The sequence below is a fragment of the Dromiciops gliroides genome, chromosome 3 (assembly GCF_019393635.1).
Source record: "Dromiciops gliroides isolate mDroGli1 chromosome 3, mDroGli1.pri, whole genome shotgun sequence".
In the NCBI taxonomy this organism is placed as follows: Eukaryota; Metazoa; Chordata; class Mammalia; order Microbiotheria; family Microbiotheriidae; genus Dromiciops; species Dromiciops gliroides.
This window is the reverse complement of record NC_057863.1, coordinates 213,727,175-213,753,494: the sequence shown is the minus strand read 5'-3', so window position 1 is coordinate 213,753,494 and position 26,320 is coordinate 213,727,175. Positions and strand designations below refer to the sequence as shown.

Below are 26,320 nucleotides of genomic sequence, written 5' to 3'. Positions count from 1 at the left end.
AGGTCACCAACCTCACTCTCTCCTCCAGAGCCATCTGTGTCCAGTGGCAAGATATACATCATGACAAGTAGAGATGGCCCTGAATGTTTAAGGCAATCAGGGTTAAGTGACTTGCCCAGGGCCACACAGCTAGTAAATGTTAAGCACTGGGGCCTGAATTTGAACTCACATCTTCTTGACTCCAGGACCACTGTGCCACCTATCTGCCCCATGCTTATAATATGATCGAGAAGTTAACTTACTATAACATAATTGTTGAAAGTATAATAGGAGGACACCAAGAATTTTGGGAAGATGGGGAGGGAGACACAGAGAGACAGAGAGTTTGGGATTTATTTCTCTGTGTGCTGTCATTAACACAAAGAGTACTAGTAATGCGCTGATTAGAACATGACACTCAAGAGAACTGTCTTTGATTAGTTTTAGCAGCACCTACTTTTATATTGAGAAAAGCTTCCTTCTCTCACAGGTAACATCTCTAATTCCAGTTGCACATATTGCAGACCCATGACCACTGATCACTATGGGGTGCTGGCAGGAGAAAACAAAGATGTGTCATGTAAGCTCCTTGAGGCCATGTGATTTTTAACTTTTGTCTTTATTTCACTAGTACCAACACAGACAGTGCCTGGTATGTGGTAGATGCTTAATAAAGTATTTGCCTTGGCCAACTTAGAAGAGATAGTTAAAAGCAAAAGATATTTATTTGAACAGTATGGTAAAGTAAGTTACAAAGAAGAGGGAAGGGTTCACTGAGGTGCAGGGGTCAGTTTTAATGTAAGCCTGTGTTATGTCCTTGGGTCTCCTAGTGTGGCCTCGATGCTGGTGGTATGGGAGATGGGGTTCAGGTGCTGACTGAGCTTGGAGTGAGTGAATACCAGTTCCTGGCTTTGAGGGAGTAGGTTAACCTTTTTGTTCTTCATGCCCTAGACCATAGAGAGAGCTAAAGTTGATTGTTGGGGGTTTTTTTTTGTTTGTTTTGTTTTTTTTGGTTCATAAGATCTGTTTTGGAGAGGTTTCAGAGGTCATGGAAACTGAAAAAAATGTCTAGTCTGCCATTTTGTTGTTCATGTGTTCTATATTTGCTTTAATGATAATCTTTATTATTATCATTTTTAGAGTGAAGAAAGCAACACAGAGAACTGCTAACCTGGAGCTATTTTTTTTTTTTGCAGGGCAATGGGGGTTAAGTGAGTTGCCCAGGGTCACACAGCTAGTAAGTGTCAAGTGTCTGAGGTCGGATTTGAACTCAGGAACTCCTGAATCCAGGGCCGGTGCTTTATCCACTGTGCCACCTAGCCGCCCCTCCTGGAGCTAATTTTGATCAATAAGTAGAAATTAATTGCTATAAAAATACCCAAAGGCTTGGAAACAAGTGGCCATTCAATTGTAAAATTAGTGATAGAGATGATAGAAAACCTAGGTATAGTCTGAAATATACCTTAGATTTCTAGAGAGCAGATTTTACTGGGTTCAGACAAAGAATAGATAGGGTGAAATAGCCTAATGTTCTGTAATGGAAGTAGGTCCAAGAAGGATAGCTCTCTAGAATAATGTTCTGAAGACAAGCACAAATTAATTTGATATAAGGGATAAATCAAAATTACCTCAAAGAACTAATATTGTTACAAAAGGAACTCCCATATCAAGACATTTTTTTAAAAAACTCTTTAGATATATGATCAACAAAGCCCAGCACCAAGACATAGAAAAAGAAATTCCATTTAATATAATTATAAACAGGGACAGTTAGGTGCCACAGTGGATAAAGCACAGGCCCTGGACTCAGGAGAATCTGAGTTCAAATCTGGCCTCAGACACTTGAGTTCAAATCTGGCCTCAGACACTAGCTGTGCAACCTTGGGTAAGTCACTTAACCCTCACTGTCCCACCAAAAAAAAAAAGAGAGAGAGAGAGAGAGAGAAAAAAATATAAACAATGTAAAATATTTGGGGATCTACCTGCCAAGACAAAGCCAGGAACTATACGGACATAATTGCAAAATATTTTCACACAAATAAAATTAGAGCTAAACAATTGGAAAAATATGAATTGCTCATGGGTAGGTCAAGCCAATATAATAAAAATGACAATTTTGCCCAAACAAATTTATTTATTCAGTGCCATACCAATCAAACTACCAAAAATTATATGATAGAGGTAGAAGAAAATAGCAAAAAAAATCATCTGAAAGAACAAAAGGTCAAGAATATCAAGGAATTAATGAAAAAAATTGAAAGGAAAGTAGCCTAGTAATACCAGATCTCAAACTATGTTATAAAGCAGTAATCATCAAAACTACCTGATACTGACTAACAAATAGAGTGGTGCATCAATAGAATAGATTAGGTACACAAGACACAGTAGTGAATGACCATAGTAACCTATTCTTTGATAAACCCAGAGACCCCAGCTTCTGGGATAAGAACTCACTATTTGACAAAAACAGCTGGGTAAACTGGAAAACAATATGGCACAAACCAGGTATAGACCCAATATCTCTCACTGTACACCAAAACAAAGTTGAAATCAGTACATGATTTAGACATAAAGGGTAATACCATAGTCTACCTGTCATATCTACAGAGAAGGAAAGAATTCATGACCAAACAAGAGATAGAGAGTTTCACAAAATGTAGAATAGGTCATTTTTATTGGATTAAATTAAAAAGCTTTTGCACAAACAAAACCCATGAACCAAGAAGGAAAGCAGAAAACTGGGAAACAATCTTTACAGCAAGTGTCTCTGATAAAGGCCTAATTTCTCAAATATAGCAAGAACTGAGTCAAATTTATAAGGATACAAACCATTGCCCAATTGATAAATGGTCAAAGGATATGAACAGGTAGTTTTCAGATAAAGAAATAAATCAAAGATATGAAGTGCTCTAAAGCACTTTTGACTATAGAAATACAAATTAAAACAACTCTGAAGTACCACCTCAAACCTATTAAAGTGGTTAATATAACAATAAAGGAAAATGATAAATATTGGAGAGGATATGGGAAAAATGGCATACTAATGATTTTGGTAGAGTTATGAACTAATCCAACCATTCTGGGAAGAAGGTTGGAACCATATCCAAAGGGCTATAAAACTGTACATACCCTTTGACCTAGCAGTACCACTACTAGGTCTGTATCCAAAAGAGATTATAAAGGGGCGGGGGGGGGGAGGGGGGGAAGGACATACATGTGCAAAAATATTTATAGCAGCATTTTTTGTGGTGGCAAAGAATTGGAAATTGAGGGTATGCCCATCACTTGGGGAATGGCTGAACAAGCTGTGGTATATGAATGTAATAGAAAACTCTTGTGCAATAAGAAATGATGAACAGGGGGCAGCTAGGTGGCGCAGTGAATAGAGCACCGGCCCTGGAGTCAGGAGTACCTTAGTTCGGATCCGGCCTCAGACATTTAACACTTACTAGCTGTGTGACTCTGGGCAAGTCACTTAACCCCAATTGCCTCACTAAAAAAAAAAGAAATGATGAACAGGCAGATTTCAGGAAAACCTGGAAAGACTTGTATGAACTGATGCTGAATGAAATAAGCAGAACCAAACAAACATTGTACATAGTATCAGCAACATTGTGTGATGATCAACTATGAATGAATTACTTCTTCTGAGCAACACAATAGTCCAAAACAATTCCCAAGGACTTATGATGGAAAATACTATCCAAATCCAGATAAGGAACTGGTAAACTTTCAGTGCAGATTGAATCATACTTTTTCATTTATATCTTTTTGTAGTTTTTTTCCTTTTGGTCTGTTTCTTATTTCACAATTATAATTAATATTGAAATATGTTTTACATGGTTGTACATATATAACATATACCAAACTGCCTACCATTTTAGGAATAGGGGAGGAGAGGAAGGGAGGCTGACAAATTTAGAATTCATAGTCTTGTAAAAATTAATGCTAAAAATTGTTTTTACATATAATATGGGGGGAATAAAACACTATTAACACACGTAGACAGCAGTAGCAAGTATAGGTCACAGAAGATGTGTATGTAAGATGTGTGTGCCCATGTAGGATGTCTATGTCCCCACAGGTTGTCTAAATATAGCTTATAGGAGACATTAATAGGTACAATCTGAAGTCTGGATGGCCCACGAAGAGAGGAGTCAGCATAACAGCTGGGTTTGCAGGCAAGCCCAAGAGCAATGCTAGAATTAGCACTGTCCTCCAACTTCCAAGGATCATGTCTCCTCTGTCCCTTGATGGAACAAGGTCATGGAGGAATTGAATGGGGAAGGAATCAAGGGTACAGGTAAAACCATTTGCTTCAACAGCTCCCTGAGATAGAAGAGAAGAAAAAGGAGAAGGTGATTTGAGGAAATGTATGTCATATGGTTGCAAGTAGTGGCACAGGGAATTGAACCTTGAGCCTGGAGGTGGGAAGCCCTAAGTACACATCTGGCCTCAGACACTTACTAGCTGTGAGACCTTGGAGAAGTCACTTTTCTTCTGTTTGCTTTAGTTTCCTCAACTGTAAAATCATGATAGTAATAGCACTTACCTCTCAGGGTTGTTGTGAGGATCAAAATGAGATCATATTTGTAAAAAGTGCCCCTGGACCATAATAGGCCTTATATTAAATACTCATTCCCCTGTCTGATTCCCCATCTCTCTATATGGTCTCATTATTCACAGCAAAATATATTTTACTGACCCAAAGTAATTAAGAGATGATAGGTCATAAGAAAGACAAATAACAGATATGTGATGAGTAGGTGAGTGGAGAGATGAAAGGACGTAAAATTTTTGTTAGCCAAAGTAATGACAAAGTTCAGTATCTTGAAAGGGAAGTAGTTTGGGATTATCCTTAGATTTAAGGTGTAACTACCCTTATGTGTAATAGAAGTAGAGAATAGCTAGGCATTATAGGAGTTAATAAATCCAAAAATCTATATTCAGAGAGTATTAGAAGGTATATACTTATATACTGGGGCAGCTAAGTGGCACAGTGGATAGAGCACTGGGCTTAGAATCAAGAAGACTCATAGTTATGAGTTCAAATCCATTCTCTGACATTTTGTAGCTGTGTGAACCTCGACAGGTCACTTAACCCTGTTTGCCTCAGTTTCCTTATTTGTAAAATGAGCTGGATAAAGAAATGGCAAACCATTCCAGTATCTTTGCCAAGGGGAAAAAACCCAAATGGGGTCATGAAGAGTCAGACTAACAAAAAAAACTTGTTTATTGTATTCTTAGAGGGTGATGACAATGGATAACAGGGTAAAAAAAAGTATGATCCAGGTGGCAGGAGTGGGAAATGACTAACTTACAGGAGTACAACAGGTGTACTCATTTCTGTGATGAAATGAAGGGGTTTACCAGAGACTGCATAGTGCAGTTTTTATTCCAAACCTGTGTTTTCATGGGTATAAGGAACTCCCTAAGAAGAAACTCCATCCACTGATAGGGATAGTGTCACACAGCCAGCATGTGTCAGGGTAGGACCTCAGGTTTTCTGGTCTTCATTACTTTATGCACTATTCCATGCTGCCTACCTATATGGAATGATAAGTACCAAAATCAGTCTTGAATAAGCGAGGAAACAGGAAAGAGAGGCTGTGAGTCTATAGTTTTTGCTTTTTTGTTTTTTATTAGAAATTTGTCAGTGAAAGGAAGCACAAATATGGGATGGAAACTCAAGGAAGTAAAAGGAATAAGGGCTATATTTTTTAAAGTTAGAGGAAACCTGAGCTTGTTGGTAGGTTGATGTGGAGATGTCTGAAAAAATAAAGAATAACCATGCAGGGGATTAATTTCATAATTTTGTTTAGACAAAAACTGAAAAACGAACAGTTAGGGAACACACTTAAGAAACATCTATTTTTTTTATTACTTTTCTCAGAGAACCAAGGACCTTTTTGTTTCTCAGGCTGTAGATAAATGGGTTCAACAGGGGGATTATGATAGTATAAAATAAGGAATACATTACATCCTGATCTTTAGCTGTGCCAGACCCAGGACGCACATACATAACAAAAAGAGTTCCGTAGAATAAGGAGACAGAAAACAGATGGGCACTGCATGTGGAGAAGGCTTTGCTCCTTCCGTTTTCAGACTGAATCCTCAGGATAGCAGAGAGGACAAAGGCATAAGAGATGATGATGATCGTAAAAGTGAAAGTTTGAATAAAGGCAGAGAAAATGAAAACCACCAGTGTGTTAATGGATGGGTCTGTACAGGAAATTTTAAACAACTGTAAAATTTCACAATAGAAATAATGTATTCTATTTGACTTACAGAAGTTTAATCTGAATAACAAGCCCACATGAATAATGAGATGAAGAAAGCCAATTGTATAGGAAGCAATCACCAGCTGCCTGCACAGTCTATTGGACATCCTCACTGGATACAGGAGAGGATAACATATGGCTGCATATCGGTCATATGCCATCGCTGCCAAAATGAAACACTCTGCAGTGGCACTGACACCAAAAAAGTAAAATTGGGCCATGCATTCCATAAGAGAGATAATTTTATCCTTAGTTAAGAAATTCACCAGCATCTTAGGGGTCACTGAAGAGGAAGCCCAGGCATCCGAAAAAGCTAAACTACTGAGGAACATGTACATGGGTGTGTGAAGGCGAGAGTCCATCCAAACTAGTACAACCAGCCCAATATTCCCCACCATGGTTGTGAGGTAGATCACTAAGAACACTAAGAAGAGAGGGATCTGGAGCTCAGGGAGGTCTGTAAGTCCGGTGAGAACAAACTCTGTCACCAATGTCTTGTTCTCCTCTGCCATGTCTGCACTGTGCCTGTATTAAATAAAAACCACATTCACCAAAAGTCAAGACAAGTAGCATTTATGCATGAAGTCAAATGCTACTCGAGGCTATATACACTTTGATATTCTTTTTTTTTTTTTTTGAGGCAATTGGGGTTAAGTGACTTGCCCAGGGTCACACAACTAGTGTTAAGTGTCTGAGGCTGGATTTGAACTCAGGTACTCCTGACTCCAGGGCTGGTGTTCTATCTACTGAGCCATCTAGCTGCCCCTACACTTTGATATTCTAAACAAAGTAAGTAAAGTAAGTAAACTCATCTCCTTTAATAAATATATTTTAAGAACATCAACCATTTTAGAACTTGGTTGTAAGAATTGCGAAAATTAAAGCAAATTAAATTATTTTAATAATAGTAATAGCTAACATTTATATAGTGCTTTAAGATTTGCAAAGCTTTTTCCAAATATCATTTCATTTTATCCTTGGCTGATGACTTTGCAGATCTCTGCCTCACTCTAATCCAGCTAATGCACAAGTCAAAACATCACCCTCATGATGTCATTGGTCCTATTGAGGAACAAGACAAACAACAACCCTGAGAGGTGGGTTTGAGTGTTATTCCCATTTTCCAGATGAGGAAAATGAAGCAGAGAGGAAGTAAATGACTTGCCCAAGGTCACATAACCACTAAGTGTCTGAGGCAAGACTCATACTCAAGTTTTCCATACTCCAAATCTAGCATTCTATTTAGTATTGCACCTAGTTTTCCTAACCTCCCTTCATTCTAATGCCTTCTCTCTTTTAATTATTAATTATTTAATTATTGTTCATAAATTGTTTATACATATTTATTTGTTTGTCACCCTCATTAGATTGTAAGCTCTTTGAAGGCAGTGAGTATCTTTTACTTCTTTTTATATCTGTCCCCAGCACTTAGCAGAATATCTGGCATATGTTAGGCACTTAATAAATGTTTATTCAATGACTGACCTAGCTGAGTGTTCATAGATGAGGTTCTGTTCCCCATCATATAGGGGAAAAGTAATGATATAAACTCAAAATTCATTAATGTTTGTCTTTAGGGAATATATGCAAGTTGTAAAAAAAACCTAGGACTATTTTTCATGAAAATATTTTAGAAGAATTCAATTCGGATCAAAATGTGCCCATCTGCCATCCCTAAATATATTAGCATTTATGTAAGGTAACTATTTGAAAAGCTGGATTGTGTCTTTTTACATTTCATATGACTTTTTTCTATCTTTATGCCCCTGTTCATGCTATTCATGTATAATTTGTGTCTATGTCCATATCTATTTCTACGTCTGTGTGCATGTCTGTGTTTTCTATGTCTATGACTATGTCTATACCTGTGTCTTTAAGTCTATATTTGTGTCTTTAGACTCCTTTCCATTTTGTACTCACTTCACAGGGCTGATAGGATGACATGAGATAAGACATGAAGCATCTTTCAAATTTAAAGCACTATATAAAATATGTCAATTGTTATCACTAATAATTTCAGTGATAACTGCTATAATGGGTCACTTTATCTGGTCATCTTTTTCTCTTCAAAATCCTTCAATAACTCTGTGCTACTTACTAAGTAATCAGCCTTTACTAAATTCATGAGCCTGGTCCTTTACAATCTCCTTTCAACTATCTTTCTAAAGTTATATCATACAATTGCCCTCCATGCAATCTATGCTTCAACCGACCCTGAACTCAGCATTCTCTGCACATATGATACTAAGTGGTGCAATGGATAGAACCCTGGGCCTAGAGTCAGGAAGACCTGAGTTAGAATATAGCCTCATCCTCTTATTAGCTGGGTCATGGTAGGTAAATCATTTAACCCTTGTTTGGCTCAGCTTCCATAACCATAAAAGGGCATAGTAATAGCATTTATTTCCCAGCGTTATTGTGAGGATCAAATGAAATAATCTTTGCAAATTTCTTAGCACTGTGGATCACCCATTGCAGGCACTTATTAAATGCTCATTTCACTCATCCTATCTTATTTCCTCCCTTCTTACTTGCCTTATTTCCTTCTTTTCTACCTACATTATTTTCTTCCTTCCTCCTTCCTTCCTTCCTTCCTTTCTTCCTTCCTACCTTCCTTCCTTCTTTCCTTCCTTCCTTCCTTCCTTCCTTCCTTCCTTCCTTCCTTCCTTCCTTCCTTCCTTCCTTCCTTCCTTCCTTCCTTCCTTCCTTCCTTCCTTCCTTCTCTACTGACATGCTTCTAGTCAGGCTATTCTTACACTGGGATTGCTCCTCACTGCTTCCTGTTAAATTCCTACAAGTCCTTTAAAGTCCAGGTCAAATATCACAAACTAGAAAATTCCTCAGATCTCACGTGACTGTTTATATATTTCCAAAGTATTTATCATTTTTGTATAGTTTATTAATGTATTATCTGTGTATCCTTGTGTCATATGCCCCTTACAACCTATAAGTGTGACAGGAACAGGTGCTTCAAAAATGTTTTAAAATTGAATTGAATTACTAATGAAATAACCAACCTTTCAACATTCATTCTTCTTTCTGTTCAAATTTATTTCTTGTCGCAGTGTCCAACATGTAGTAGGAACTTAATAAATACATGTTGATTGATTGCTCAATTAAATGATATAATTTTCTAATCCCAAAAGACATTAAGTGAACTGTTTATATGATCTGTTCTTCTCAACTACTCCTCATGAAAATAAGCAATTACTCCCATGCAATTCAATTCAACATAAAACAGCTATTTATATATAAAGCACTGTGTCATACCTCAAACTAAAACCTCAAAATTTTTTTCATGAAAGCTGAACATCTTTCAATTTACTCACATTAGTAGAAAAAAAATTAGTCAAGCAAGTTGTTTTCTGGGGACAAGTCAGGTCATGTTAATGAGAATTTTTAAGCCCTCATTATTTGCCAAGGACTGTGCTAAGCACTAGTGATACAAAAAAAGGGCAAAATCAATTTCCCTTTAAAAGTTCCTTTAAAGAGCTCACATACTAATTGGTGAAACATGGAAATTAATGATTACATGGAATCAGCTAGGTGGTGCAGTGGAAAAAGACCGGCCCTGGATTCAAGAGGACCTGAGTTCAAATGCAGTCTCAAACACTTGACACTTACTGGCTATGTGACCCTGAGCAATTCACTTAGTCTTCATTGCCTTGCAAAAAGAAAAAAGAAAAAAAAGAAATTAATGGGTATATACAAAAGATGTACAGAGTAAGTGGGAAGTTGTTTCATAAGCAAAAGTAGCTAAAGTAGGACCAAAAAAGAAATTAAAAAAAAACCATATAAGAGATGAATGCAAACAATCATTTCACCATATTCACCTTGAAAATACTTTGAAAACAAATTATTTGAAAACAAATTATTAATTAATTACCCAGATGTCGTTAAAGCCCTGGTCATTCTATGATTATTGTTTTAGAGGGGGAGAAATCAAAAAGTTATTATGTAGTGAATAGTTGCAAAGGATAAAAAAACAAGGTAGGATTTTTAATAGTTACATTCTAAATATATTTATAAAATTAGAAATTTTCTTAAGGAAATAAACTGAATCTATGCTAACATTAGAGAAACAAAATAGCATCCTGTTATTACAGTGGAAAATAACATATGGGTCAGAGTGAATCATAAACTGGCAAAAGAACCAATAATGAGATTCACTCCTGGGATGCATGAGTGGGAATACCAAGAGAAAGCAACCATACTCAAAATAATCTTTCCTGATTATGTGAGTATAGCATTGGACAAAAACATATATCTTCACAGTGCTTGCATAAAGGAATTTTAACTGGGCCTGAAATTGGGTCTATTCAATTGACTATAGGTTATCTATATGATTATACCATGTAAAGGGGGGAGGGCATGAAAATTGTCACTCTTTGCTAGGACCAGATTAATCCATTGGGAATCTAACCAAATGTTAATAGTCTACACTCTATTCCCCATGAAAATATTAACTTTATTTGCATCATTTCTACTCTGTCCAGAACCTCACAAGATTATTTATTTCTTGGCTTAATGTGTCTACTTTGGAACATCTCCACTAAACAAAGTTGTAGAAAAGTTGTGTGACACAGAATCATGTCAAAGAATCATAATGTTTTAAATGTAAAAATAAAACCTATTCGAAGAATCATTAGCTATTAGAAGAATCCTTGGGAACAGGAAGTGTTTTGATATTTGTCTTTGTGCCCCAGTTGGCTAGCCCAGTGACATGAGCATATTATGCATCGAAGAAATGTTTAATGAATTAAATGGAATGAGTTTCCCTATGAAGATATCTGAGGCTTATATTCCCAGAAATAAAACATAAACTTAAAGGAAGTGACCAGGAGTTGTTTTCTATCTTTGCTGGCAATGGAATGAAAGAAAATTATTTTGAAAACTAACAGGATCACAGGCTGGAGGGTGTTTCAGCAGCCCCGTCATCAAATCCACATCCAAAAGGTATCCTCACTATAATTTACCTTACAAGTAGTCCTCCAGCTTTCCTTTGAAGACCTCTCATCAAAAGAAACACAGAAATGCCCAAAACAATTCATTTCACCTTCATATAGTTAAAATTTTTAAGAAGTTGTTTCTTGGCATAAAACCTAAATGGAAGTCTGAACATCAACTCATTGCTTCTGGTTCAGATTTCTGGGGCCAAACAGAACAAATTTAATAACTCTTCTAAATGAAAGGGGCATTTAGGTAGCATAGTGGACAGAGTGCTGAACCTGGAGTCAGGAAGACTCACCTTCCTGAGTTGGAATCCGGCCTCAGACACTAGCTGTGTGATCCTGGTCAAGTCACTTAACCCTATTTGCCTCAGTTTCCTTATTTGTAAAATGAGCTGGAAAAGGAAATGGCAAACCACTCCAGTATCTTTGCCAGGAAAACTCCAAATGGGGTCACAAAAAGTCAGAAACAACTAAAAACAATCAAACAATTAAATGAAAGCCCTTAAAATATTTGAACACCACCATCATACTCACCCTAAGCCTTTCATTCTGTGTTAAACATCCCCACTTCCTTCTAATATATGTGACATGGATTCCGGGCCCAATGCCATCATGGTTACCCTTCTTTGTGTGTTCTCCAGCTTACCAATGTCCTTCCTAAACAGTTTTAGTTCTAAAAAAAGACAGGTTAGTAGAGAGGGGAGAAGTTTATAGCACAAAAATGGAAGGTGATTTACTGAAAATTCTCTATTGAGGCTTCATAAACATTCAGAATATATCTTAAAATCTGTGCATTTAAGATAATGAAGGAGCTGGTCTAGATGTTGATTACATCTCAAATTACTCAAGAAAAATCAAAGTTCTCCATTTCACTTTCTGCTATGACACCTTAACCTAAAAGTGATCAAACTTTGGAATGTGTTGTTTTGGAATGCTGTGGATTCCCCTTTCCTGGAAATTTCCAGGGAAGACAACTTCAGCTGGAATTCATTAGAGAAGGTTAGTCTGGATGCAGGAAAATGAAACAGATGTCTTTGAGAGGCCCTGTATTCTCATGATTCTAGGAAATTAGAGAAGTTTACCATTTCCATGAGTTTCAGGATTCATGGCAAAGACTGATAACAACTCTAAAAGCATATTTGTCCTTCTCAATACTTGCCAAGGAAAAATGTACAAATTGTGAAATGATCTCTGAAGTGATGCAATCATTCTTTCCACTATCATTTAAAATCTCCCATTTCTTTTTATTCCTTCTAGTAACCAAAGTATAACACCCCACCTCCGTAACTCTGCTACAGTTCTGTCTACATGACACAGAAACTTCTGACTGAAAAACAAGAATCCCCATCAATCATCTGGATCATCGGTCAATTCAGATTTTGGAAACATGCAGGCAAAACATCTGCTTTCCTGGTTTTAATCCAGATGTTTTGTTGTTGCATAGCTATAACTGGGCACTGTAGCTTTGCAGATGAATATATCTCCTACATAAATAACAAGGAATTTATTAAAATTGTTGCATCCTTACCAATGTCCTTTAAGGTATTTCAGAGTCTCAGAAAAAGGAGATCTTTCCTTTGGAAATGGTGAAGATGCAGGAATTAAGATGCCAAGAGGCAGTGACTCTTTTTACATGAATTCTCAGTGCTCATAACAAATCTGAGGGAAATGGTCTTTATTTCGATACGTTTCTAAATCTGTTTGTGGAAGAACTATTTAAAGTCCCTCTGCACTACTAACAAATTCCCTAATGAATAAAGACAATATTTTCTAGTAGGCATCGTGGGCAATCATCAAATCACCAAAATAATACCTTGTTGTAACAATTAAAACCTGGCTATGATTCATCAGGGTGAACTCCAGATACATTGCAAAATTTCCATGTAGACTTCTGGGTATCATTAGCATCCTTTCATGAATATTTCTCTTGAAAATGGCACCTGTTATTTACCTAGTTCCCCAGGCTAAAAACAATCCCAAGTATTATTATTTTAGTGCCACCTTCTGCCCCAAATCAAGCCACTAAGTTCAGTAATTTTTTCCTTGACAATATTTACATGATTTGCTTCTTTTCCATTCCCACTGTGAGCATCTCTATTCATACCATTTTCACTTTGTAACTATATTTATGTAATGATTATCTAATTGGTCTCACTGTCTCATATCTTTTTTCTCCAGTTCAGCATGCATACTTTTACCAGAATTCTTTATTAGATCTGTGATTCCATTAATGTGTGTATTCTCTCTACCAGTGCAAATTGTATATCTCTTCATTCTATACAATTCTTTTTCTCCCTTCCCATAAAAATGAAAATTACCTCTGATTTCTACTCTATTGATTTTACAATGTAATTGATTGTATGCTGTATTGATTTTCATCATTGAGTGAGTATGTGCCTGACCTCACCTTGCTCAGTTTCAGTTTTCCCTTCAAGATAGTTTAAAGGTGTGTTTGAAAGAGAATGTTATTATCACTCAGGTAGTCAGTCTGTGGGACACTGGCTTGTTGTCTATAAGGTCCAACCAGGTTAACCTCTTGTCATCTGCCCAAAAGACAAGTCATCTGTCTTTCCCTGTCCTTGTGAAATTAGGAGAGTTTTGATCTCCCCCAAGGGAACAACTAACCTGGTGGTTCTGGTCTCCTAATCAAGATTACAAGAGGCAGGGCATAGCTAGATGGCACAGTGGATAAAGCACTGGCCCTGGATTCAGGAGGACCTGAGTTAAAATCTGGTCCCAGACACTTGACACTAGCTGTGTGACCATGGGCAAGTCACTTAACCCTCATTGCCCCACGCTAAAAAAAAAGAAAGAAAGAAAGAAAGAAAGAAAGAAAGAAAGAAAGAAAGAAAGAAAGAAAGAAAGAAAGAAAAGATTACAAGAGGCAGATGTGTTCCATAAAACAAGTAACATTCTTTAGTTGTCAGATAGGGGTGTGCTTAGCCACACTTATATGTCAACCCACTTTCCTCAGTGTAGCCAATTGTAATGTTCTCCAACTACCCAGACCCCCTCCATGTCAATAAAGAGGTTCCCCCCTTTTCATTGGAGTCACTGGTCTTATTGAGGGGGCCAGTCTGACCCACTTTGTTAACAATTATATGCATCACTGTTAATAAACTGATCTTACTTGGAGTAAGTATGTGGACTATGTACTTCAACTTACCTTTATTTCATTTACTTGCTCCAGATCCTAAGAAGGAGATCCACCTGTCATGTAGGAGGCTTTTCTCTGTATCTTTCACTATGTCATTAGATACCAATATCCCTTACTTTTGGTCCAGGAACTACACACCTCCTCTTCTGGTTATGTAAGTCCTTAATAATGTCTTTTCTGTTGCTTCTTATACAGAAGTCATCATCAGTAATATGTCATGGTCTACTTCTACACATATCAACTAAGAATCTTTTAATTGACCCTTAAATCAACTGAAATTTTATTCTGGGACTGAAGTGGCTGATCATTACCATCTATATAACATAAGCATTATATTATGTATGTTTGAAATATGGGCCCTTGGCTTTAGGGAGAAGCAGTATCATTGTTCAAACTTCTCAATTTCTGAAATATCTGGACCTGGACCTTCTCGACCCAGCAATTTATCGCCCATCTACTACGACTTTTCAAGATACATACTGTGTACTCAGTAGCACATCCATCTAACTGCAACTCATTTTTCTGAAAATATGTATGTTTCCCATTCACTTGATTTTTCCTGAGTGGTTACTGGACTCATCTCTTTTAGTTACTATAGATTTTGAGAAAGATGAGCAGTATTTGAAGGCTTTTTTTTGGTGGAGCAATGAGGTTTAAGTGACTTGCCCAGGGTCACACAGCTAGTAAGTGTCAAGTGTCTGAGGCCAGATTTGAACTCAGGTCCTCCTGAATCCAGGGCTGGTGCTTTATCCACTGTGCCACCTAGCTGACCTCATAGAACACTTGCAGCCTTTTTTGGGGGGGGGGGTGAGGTAATTGGGGTTAAGTGACTTGCCCAGGGTCACACAGCTAGTAAGTGTTAAGTGTCTGAGGGCGGATTTGAACTCAGGTCCTCCTGACTCCAGGGCCGGTGCTCTATCCACTGCACCATCTAGCTGCCCCAGTATTTGAAGGTTTGATGGGAAAAACACAGTGGACCAAATCACTTGGAGAATCTCCTCATCTGTACCAAGATTTCTTAATCTTTATTTTGTGTCACAGACCTCTTTGGCAGTCTGATGAAGCCTAAGAACCACTCCTCACAATAATGTCTCTAAAGGCATACACTAAAATGCATTGAATTATAAAAGAAACAAATATGAAATGATGTAGGTTTTTCCCTACCCAAATTCAGAGGACACCCTAAACCCCAGGAAATCTATCTGATGACTTGGAGTCCTTGAAATCCCACTTCCATTATTGATGTATTACTTCCTCAATGACATCTTCTTATACTATGTCTCATTGGTATTTACAAAGATGCAATAGGCAAATTAACTTCTCTTTGAATTTTTCAAGGAATCTTGTATGATCATCATAAATTATAAGAAATACTTAAAAAAACTTTTGCATTACTTTTTACTCTTCTGATTCAAATGTTTTGTTTGGAAATCAACAAAAAGTAAACACAGAGACATAATGTATCCTCTAAAATTCCTCAGTCAGTTGTGAGACTGTGGACTGTGAGGACTATTTTAGAAAACTATCTGAAAAAAAAAAACTACTGGTTCCCTCTCTGACTTTCATCAAAGATAGCCTTTACACATGTATAATGAGGGTTTTGCACTTGCTTACATCACCAAGAATGTTAACACCCACATGGAAGATGGTAGAAATCTTAGGTAAGAAAGGAGAACTGGCAAATGTATGGACATCCTGCATTGGCCTGCTACAGGTTTGAGATGTATAACCAGAGCTGTCTCTATCTTTAAAACTACCTGACTATATATAGTCTGCCTTCTTTTCCTGTATTCATGAATTGCAGGTCTTCCCCATAAGCAATCTATCCATGAGAAATGGGCTTGGAGCTTTTTAAAAATTTTGAAATAGATTGTGGCATAAGGTACAAGATGATCATCTAAACAAAATTTTCACCAGACTACTTTTTAGTTTTCCCAGTAGTTCGTGGCAAAAACAAACAAACAAACAAACAAGCAAACAAACCAACCCCCCAAACCCTAATTGTCTATATTTTTGGATTTATCAAGTAATAGACTACAGAGTGAATATATTTCTAGGTCTTAGTTATCTAATACATTCCACTAATCTACTTTTCTATTTTTTTATCCACTACCAGATGGTTTTGATAATTATTACTTTGTATTATGGTTTAAAATCTGGGAGCTTTAAACCCTCTTCTTTCTACTTTTTAAAAAATGTATCCCTTAATATTCTTGGATTTTTAATACCTCAAATGAATTTTGTCATTATTTTGTCTAATGCTATAATATATCCCTATGGTAATTGGATTGGTATTGCACTAAATTTGTAGAGTAATTTGGGTTATGTGGTCATATTTTCTATAATGCCATGACCAAGCCACGAATATTGAATATCTCTTCAATTATTTAGGTCTTCTATTTCTACAAAAAATATTTTCACCTTTTATTTATCTAAGTATTGGTGTTATGTTCACATAACTCTTCCATAGCTCAGGAGGTTAATTCATATATATTCAATGGTTGTTATCTTAAATTGATTTCTTCTTCCTTTTTTTCCTAGTAACATTCAGAATGACTTTGATCATTGGCTATCCTGCCAAGTTTCTAAAGGTTTTATTGTCTTAATATTTCTAGGATTCTCTAGAATTCTCTAAGTGAACCTTCTATCATCTGCAATTAGATATTCTTTGGCTTCTTCTTTGTCTATGCTTATCTCCCTTATCTTGTTATATTTAACATTTCTACTGGTAAGTTAAATAATATTTAAGATCTTGGAGTTCTTGCTTTACTCCTGATCAAACTGGATAAGCTTCTAGTCCATTACAAATAATGCCAGTTCCTAGTTTTAAATAGGCACTGTTGATCATATTAAGGAAAATTTATATTCCTATAATTTTAATGTTTCTAACTTCAATGATAGCTATCTTTGTCAGTTTTCATGTCTAAATTAATATAATCATAGGATTTTATAAAAATTGAATTATTTTTATTTTCAACCATATCTCTTTTTTATGTCCTCTATTCTTTTTTCTTGCTGTTCCTTGTTTTGCTAAGATTCTTCTCCATTATTTCTTCCTATAACAAACTTTTTTCAACTAATAAGCACTTACTTTCCTCCTTTTCACCTCCCCTGCCATTAAAAAAGAAACAAAACAAAACAAAACAAACTCTTATAACAAACATTCAAACTCAAGAAAAACAAATTCTGATATTGGGCATTATGCAAAAACTTCTATCATTCTTCATATTTAGACGATCACCTTTCTATCAGGAGGTGGATCTACTTTATTTCTAAGCTATTAATTTTTCTCTTAAGTTTCTTTTTGTAAGAAATTTAATTGATCTTGTCCTTTAATTCTTTTTTAGGCCTCTGAATCACACTCATGGTTTCTTTCTTTTTTATGACATTCAAATGTAGCTATGGGAGAATTATTCATTTCTGGAGTTTCCTTCTGGGAGTTTCTTTTTTTTTTTTTCTTTTTTTTTTCTTTTTTTTTTGTGAGGCAATTGGGGTTAAGTGACTTGCCCAGGGTCACACAGCTAGTAAGTGTCAAGTCTCTGAGGCTGGATTTGAACTCAGGTCCTCCTGAATCTGGGGCCAGTGCTCTATCCACTGTACCACCTAGCTGCAATTTGGGAGTTTCTTAATGGATGACATTTCTTCTTTGTGTTAAGAATGTAAACTCATTGAGGACAGGGATAGATTTTTTTAAATTTCATATTTATGCCACTAGTACCTTCCTTAATTAATTGCACATTTTTTCTTAATTCAGACCTCTGATTTCATTGATATGGAGAACTAATGTGCAAAACTCTCTTTACCAGTGTAGATCAACCATTTATTTCTAACTTAATTTCTTAGAGAATTGTTTCAGCATTCAGTGACTTATCCATGATCATCCAATTCTGGGTCAGAGAAAGAACTGCAATCCAGGTCTTTCTGACAATAAGGTCATGCCTGGATGCATTATACCATGGTGCTTCTCATCTTGTATATATGACATGCCTAAGGATTGAATTGTTACTGCTTCAGAGGATCCTGTGAAATTTTTTGTAGAATTTCTCTACTTCCTCATCTTTCATTATGTTGCAAAAGCTTCCATTATTTTCATCATATTTCCCTTCTCTAAGATAATCATAAACATTAAAAGTCCTCATGATACAGTAGAAAAACAACTAGATCTGGACTCAGAGAACCTGAGTTCAAATCCTGCCATCATTTGTTACCTGTATTAACTTGGATAAGTCACATCTCCTCCATGAGCCTCAAGTTCCTCATCTGTACCATGAGTGTATTGGAGGGGATACCACCTATAGACCTTTCTACCTCTACGTCTATGGTCTTATTATTAGATGAAACAACCGAGTGCCCCATGAAATGTCAGTTAAACAATAACCATTTATTAAGCATCTACTATGTGTCTGGTGTTATGCTAAGCTTTAGGGATACAATAACGTATGATAGGCTCTGCCCCTTGAGGAGCTACCAATCTAATGGGAAAGACAACATGAAAACACATATGTAGAAGACAAGATTTTATCTTGTCCTTGAAGGAAGCTTGAGAAACCAGTAGATGGAGATGAAGAGGGAAAGTATTCTATGCACAGGGGACAGCCACTGGAAATACCTGGAACACAGAGATGGAGTGTCTTTTTTTTTTTTTTTTTTAGTGAGGCAATTGGGGTTAAATGACTTGCCCAGGGCCACACAGCTAGTAAATGTTAAGCACTGGAGCCTGAATTTGAACTCACATCTTCTTGACTCCAGGACCAGTGCTACATCCACTGTGCCACCTATCTCCCCCATGCACATAATGTGATAAAGAAATTAACTATACTATAACATAGTTGTTGAAAGTATAATAGGAGAAAAAAAGAAAGTATAATAAGAGAGACACCAAAATTTTGGGAAAGGGGAGAGGGAGACAGAGAGACAGAGAATTTGGGATTCATTTCTCCGTGTGTTGTCATTAACAAAAAGAGTACTAGTAATGTGCTGACTAGAACATGACACTCATGAGAATGGGGCAGCAAGGTGGTGCAGTGGATAAATCACAGGCCCTAGATTCAGGAGGATCTGAATTCAAATCTGGTATCAGACACTTGATACTTTACTAGCTGTGTGACCATGGGCAAGTCACTTAACTCCCATTGCCCTGCCAAAAAAATAAATAAAATGACTCATTAGAACCATCTTTGATTAGTTTTATTTATTCATTTGTTTGTTTGTTTATTTATCTATTTATCTATCTATTTATTTGTTTGTTTGTTTGTTTGTTTATTTTGTCAGGGCAATGAGGGTTAAGGGACTTGCCCATGGTCACACAGCTAGTAAGTGTCAAGTGTCTGAGGCCGGATTTGAACTCAGGTTCTCCTGAATCCAGGGCCAGTTCTTTATGCACTGTGCCACCTAGATGCCCCTTTGATTACTTTTAGAGACAACTACTTTTATACTGAGAAAAGCTATCTTCTATCACAGGTGGCACCTCCAATTCCAGCAGCACATCTTGCAGATCCATGACCACTGATAACAATGAGGTGCCGGCTATGAGACTGTGGGTAATCATATGTGCAGGAGAAAACAAAGATGTGTTATGTAAGCTCCTTGAGGTCATGTCCTTTTTAACTTTTGCCTTTACTTCACCAGTACTAACACAAACAGTGCCTGATACATGGTAGATGCTTAATAAAGTATTGTTGAGTTACTGATTTGCCTTGGCCAACTTAGAAGAGCTAGTTCAAAGTAAAAGAAGAGGGTGCAGGGGTTGGATTTGATGTAAGCCTGTGTTATGTCCTTGGGTCTCCTAGTGTGGCCTTGATGCTGGTGGTATGGGAGATGGGGTAAAGGTGCTGACTGAGCTTGGGGTGAGTGAGTACTAGTTCCTGGCTTTGAGGGAGTAGATTGACCTTCTTTTTTAATCTTGGTGTCCTAGACCATAGATACAGCTAAATTTGTTTTCTTTTTGGCTCATAATATCTGTTTTGGAGAGGTTTCAGAGGTTATGGGAATTGGAGAAAATTTCTAGTCTCCTATTTTGTTGTTCATATACAATATATTTCCTTTAATGATAATCATTATTATTGTTTTTAGAGTAAAGAAAGCAACATAGAAAACTGCTAACCTGAAGGTAATTTTGATCAATAAGTAGAAATTAATTGCTATAAAAATACCCAAAGGCTTGGAAACAAGTGGCCATTCAATTGTAAAATTAGTGATAGAAATGATAGAAAACCTAGGTATAGTCTGAAATATACCCTGGATTTCTAGAGAGCAGATTTTACTGGGTTCAGACAAAGAATAGATAGGGTGAAATAGCCTAATGTTCTGTAATGGAAGTAGGTCCAAGAAGGATAGCTCTCTAGAATAATGTTCTGAAGACAAGCACAAATTAATTTGATATAAGGGATGAATCAAAATTGCCTCAAAGAACTAATATTGTTACAAAAGGAACTCCTATATCAAGACATTTTTTTTAAAAACTCTTTAGATATATGATCAACAAAGCCCAGCAGCAAGAGATAGAAAAAGAAATTCCATTTAATATAATTGGACAGTTAGGTGCCACAGTGGATAAAGCACAGGCCCTGGACTCAGGAGAATCTGAGTTTAAATCTGGCCTCAGACACTAGAGACTTACTAGCTGTGCAACCCTCACTTAACCCTCACTGTCCCACCAAAAAAAAAGAGAGAGAGAGAGAGAGAAAAATATATAAACAATGTAAAATATTTGGAGCTCTACCTGCCAAGACAAAGCCAGGAACTGTATGAACATAATTGCAAAATATTTTCACACAAATAAAATTAGAGCTAAACAATTGGAAAAATATCAATTGCTCATGGGTAGGTCAAGCCAATATAATAAAAATGACTATTTTGCCCAAACAAATTTATTTATTCAGTGCCATACCAATCAAACTACCAAAAATTATATGATAGAGGTAGAAGAAAATAACAAAAAAAAATCATTTGAAAAAACAAAAGGTCAAGAATATCAAGGAATTAATGAAAAAAAAAATTCAAAGGAAAGTAGCCTAGCAATACCAGATCTCAAACTATGTTATAAAGCAGTAATCATCAAAACTGCCTGATACTAACAAATAGAGTCGTGCATCAGTGGAATAGATTAGTACACAAGACACAGTAGTGAATGACCATATTAACCTATTCTTTGATAAACCCAGAGACCCCAGCTTCTGGGATAAGAACTCACTATTTGACAAAAACAGCTGGGTAAACTGGAAAACAATATGGCACAAACTAGGTATAGACCCAATATCTCTCACTGTACACCAAAACAAAGTTGAAATCAGTACATGATTTAGACATAAAGGGTAATACCATAGTCTACCTGTCATATCTACAGAGAAGGAAAGAATTCATGACCAAACAAGAGATAGAGAGTTTCACAAAATGTAGAATAGGTCATTTTTATTGGATTAAATTAAAAAGCTTTTACACAAACAAAACCCATGAACCAAGAAGGAAAGCAGAAAACTGGGAAACAATCTTTACAGCAAGTGTCTCTGATAAAGGCCTAATTTCTCAAATATAGCAAGAACTGAGTCAAATTTATAAGGATACAAACCATTGCCCAATTGATAAATGGTCAAAGGATATGAACAGGTAGTTTTCAGATAAAGAAATAAATCAAAGATATGAAGTGCTCTAAAGCACTTTTGACTATAGAAATACAAATTAAAACAACTCTGAAGTACCACCTCAAACCTATTAAAGTGGTTAATATAACAATAAAGGAAAATGATAAATATTGGAGAGGATATGGGAAAAGTGGCATACTAATGACTTTTGGTAGAGTTATGAACTAATCCAACCATTCTGGGAAGAAAGTTGGAACTATATACAAAGGGCTATAAAACTGTAATACCCTTTGATCTAGCAGTACCACTACTAGGTCTGTATCCAAAAGAGATTATAAAGGGGTGGGGAGAAAGGACATACATGTGCAAAAATCTTTATAGCAGCACTTTCTGTGGTAGCAAAGAATTGGAAATTGAGGGGATGCCCATCAATTGGGGAATGGCTGAACAAGCTGTGGTGTATGAATGTAATAGAATACTCTTGTGCAATAAGAAATGATGAACAGGCAGATTTCAGGAAAACCTGGAAAGACTTGTATGAACTGATGCTGAATGAAATAAGCAGAACCAAACAAACATTGTACATAGTATCAGCAACATTGTGTGATGATCAACTATGAATGAATTACTTCTTCTGAGCAACACAATAGTCCAAAACAATTCCCAAGGACTTATGATGGAAAATACTATCCAAATCCAGATAAGGAACTGGTAAACTTTCAGTGCAGATTGAATCATACTTTTTCATTTATATCTTTTTGTAGTTTTTTTTCCTTTTGGTCTGTTTCTTATTTCACAATTATAATTAATATTGAAATATGTTTTACATGGTTGTACATATATAACATATACCAAACTGCCTACCATTTTAGGAATAGGGGAGGAGAGGAAGGGAGGCTGACAAATTTAGAATTCATAGTCTTGTAAAAATTAATGCTAAAAATTGTCTTTACATATAATATGGGGGGGGGGAATAAAACACTATTAACACACGTAGACAGCAGTACCAAGTATAGGTCACAGAAGATGTGTATTTAAGATGTGTGTGCCCATGTAGGATGTCTATGTCCCCACAGGTTGTCTAAATATAGCTTATAGGAGACATTAATAGGTACAATCTGAAGTCTGGATAGCCCAGGAAGAGAGGAGTCAGCATAACAGCTGGGTTTGCAGGCAAGCCCAAGAGCAATGCTAGAATTAGCACTGTCCTCCAACTTCCAAGGATCATGTCTCCTCTGTCCCTTGATGGAACAAGGTCATGAAGGAATTGAATGGGGAAGGAATCAAGGGTACAGGTAAAACCATTTGCTTCAACAGCTCCCTGAGATAGAAGAGAAGAAAAAGGAGAAGGTGATTTGAGGAAATGTATGTCATATGGTTGCAAGTAGTGGCACAGGGAATTGAACCTTGAGCCTGGAGGTGGGAAGCCCTAAGTACACATCTGGCCTCAGACACTTACTAGCTGTGAGACCTTGGAGAAGTCACTTTTCTTCTGTTTGCTTTAGTTTCCTCAACTGTAAAATCATGATAGTAATAGCACTTACCTCTCAGGGTTGTTGTGAGGATCAAAATGAGATCATATTTGTAAAAAGTGCCCCTGGACCATAATAGGCCTTATATTAAATACTCATTCCCCTGTCTGATTCCCCATCTCTCTATATGGTCTCAATATTCACAGTAAAATAGTACTGAATAGTATTTTATTGATCTAAAGTAATTAAGAGATGATAGGTCATAAGAAAGACAAATAACAGATATGTGATGAGTAGGTGAGTAGAGAGATGAAAGGACATAAAATTTTTGTTAGCCAAAGCTCAGTATCTTGAAAACGAAGTAGTTTGAGATTATTCTTAGATCTAAGGTATAACTACCCTAATGTATAATAGAAGTAGAGAAAAGCTAGGCATTATGGGTGTTAATAAATCCAAAAATCTATATTCAGAGAGTATTAGAAGTTATATACTTATATACTGGGGCAGCTAAGTGACACGGTGGATAGAGCACTGGGCTTAGAATCAAGGATATTCATGTTCATGAGTTCAATTCCAGTCTCAGGCCTTTTGTAGCTATGTGACTCTGGATAAGTCGCTTAACCCTGTTTGCCTCAGTTTCCTTATCTGTAAAATGAGCTGGATAAGGAAATGGCAAACCATTCCAGTATCTTTGTCAAGAGGAAAGAAAACAAAACAAATGGGATCATGAAGAGTCAGATCAACAACAAAAACCTGTTTATTGTGATCTGATGGTGATAACAATGGATTACAGGGTAAGAAAATGTATGAGCCAGGTGGCAGGAGTGGGAAATGACTAACTTACAGGAGTACAACAGGTGTACTCATTTCTGTGATGAAATGAAGGGGTTTACCAGAGACTGCATAGTGCAGTTTTTATTCCAGACCTGTGTTTTCATGGGTTGTAAGGAACTCCCTAAGAGGAAACTCCATCCACTGATAGGGATAGTGTCACACAGCCAGCATGTGTCAGGGTAGGGCTTCAGGTGTTCTGGTCTTCCGTGCTGTTTACCTATATGGAATGATAAGTACCAAAATCAGTCTTGAATAAGCAAGGAAACAGGAAACAGAGGCTGTGAGTCTATAGTTTTTGCTTTTTTGTTTTTTATTAGAATTTTGTCAGTGAAAGGAAGCACAAAATGGGATGAAAACTCAAGAAAGTAAAAAGAATAAGGGTTGTATTTTTGTTTTGTTTTGTTTTGTTTTGGCAAGGCAATGGGGGTCAAGTGACTTGCCCAGGATCACACAGCTAGTAAGTGTCAAGTGTCTGAGGCTGGATTTGAACTCAGGTCCTCCTGAGTCCAGGGCTGGTGTTTTATCCACTAGGCCACCTAGCTGTCCCCAGGGCGGTATTTTTTTAAGTTAGAGGAAACCTGAGCATGCTGGTAGGTTGATGTGGAGATGTCTGAAAAAATAAAGAATAACCATGCAGGGGATTAATTTCATAATTTGTTTAGACAAAAACTGAAAAATGAACAGATAGGGAACACACTTAAGAAACATCTATTTTATTATTACTTTTCTCAGAGAACCAAGGACCTCTTTGTTTCTCAGGCTGTAGATAAATGGGTTCAACAGGGGGATTATGATAGTATAAAATAAGGAATACATTACATCCTGATCTTTAGCTGTGCCAGACCCAGGACGCACATACATAACAAAAAGAGTTCCGTAGAATAAGGAGACAGAAAACAGATGGGCACTGCATGTGGAGAAGGCTTTGCTCCTTCCGTTTTCAGACTGAATCCTCAGGATAGCAGAGAGGACAAAGGCATAAGAGATGATGATGATCATAAAAGTGAAAGTTTGAATAAAGGCAGAGAAAATGAAAATCATCAGTGTGTTAATGGATGGGTCCATACAGGAAATTTTAAACAACTGTAAAATTTCACAATAGAAATAATGTATTCTATTTGACTTACAGAAGTTTAATCTGAATAACAAGCCCACATGAATCAGTGAATGAAGAAAGCCAATTGTATAGGAAGCAATCACCAGCTGCCTGCACAGTCTATTGGACATCCTCACTGGATAAAGCAGAGGGTTGCATATGGCTGCATATCGGTCATATGCCATCGCTGCCAACAGGAAACATTCTGTGGTTGCACTTGCACCAAAAAAATAAAATTGAGCCATGCATTCCATAAGAGAGATAATTTTATCCTTAGTTAAGAAATTCACCAGCATTTTAGGGGTCACTGAAGAGGAAGTTAATGCATCTGAAAAAGCTAAACTACTGAGGAACATGTACATGGGTGTGTGAAGGCGAGAGTCCATCCAAACAAGTACAAGCAGCCCAATATTCCCCACCATGGTTGTGAGGTAGATCACTAAGAACATCAAGAAGAGAGGGATCTGGAGCTCAGGGAGGTCTGTAAGTCCGGTGAGAACAAACTCTGTCACCAATGTCTTGTTCTCCTCTGCCATGTCTGCACTGTACCTGCTGCTAGAAAAAGAGGCATTAAAGAAAAAACACATTCACCAAAAGTCACGAAAATACTATTTATGTGTGAAATGAAATGCTACGGGAGGCTACATATACTTTAATTACAATGGTTTATGAGTAAACTCATCTCCTTTAATAAACATATTTTAAGATTATCAACCATTTTAGAACCTGATTATAAGAATTGGGAAAATTAAAGCAAATTTGATTATTTAAATAATAATGATAATAGCTAGTGTTTATATAGTGCTTTAAGGTTTGCAAAGCATTTCTCAAATATCGTTTCATTTTCTCCATGGCTGATGACTTTGTGCAGCTCTTTCTCACTCTAATCCAACTCATGATGTCATTGGTCCTCTTCAGGAACAAAGGACAAATAACAACAACCCTGAGAGGGGGGTGCTGGTATTATTC

At 36.7% G+C, this 26,320-nt stretch overlaps 2 protein-coding genes across 2 annotated transcripts; both read right to left on the bottom strand.

Moving 5' to 3' along the window:
• Positions 1-5,836: 5,836 nt before the first annotated feature.
• LOC122747364 (olfactory receptor 5AC1-like) lies at positions 5,837-6,772 on the bottom strand. The gene has a single exon (XM_043993434.1). The coding sequence runs from the start codon at positions 6,770-6,772 to the stop codon at positions 5,837-5,839; it is 936 nt and encodes a 311-aa protein (XP_043849369.1).
• Positions 6,773-24,963: 18,191 nt separating this feature from the next.
• On the bottom strand, positions 24,964-25,887 carry LOC122750034 (olfactory receptor 5AC1-like). The gene has a single exon (XM_043996671.1). The coding sequence runs from the start codon at positions 25,885-25,887 to the stop codon at positions 24,964-24,966; it is 924 nt and encodes a 307-aa protein (XP_043852606.1).
• Positions 25,888-26,320: the final 433 nt, after the last annotated feature.

Bases quoted from the DNA above. Each gene is read 5' to 3' on its own strand.
- LOC122750034 (XM_043996671.1), bottom strand. From the start codon at position 25,887: ATGGCAGAGGAGAACAAGACATTGGTGACAGAGTTTGTTCTCACCGGA.
- LOC122747364 (XM_043993434.1), bottom strand. From the start codon at position 6,772: ATGGCAGAGGAGAACAAGACATTGGTGACAGAGTTTGTTCTCACCGGA.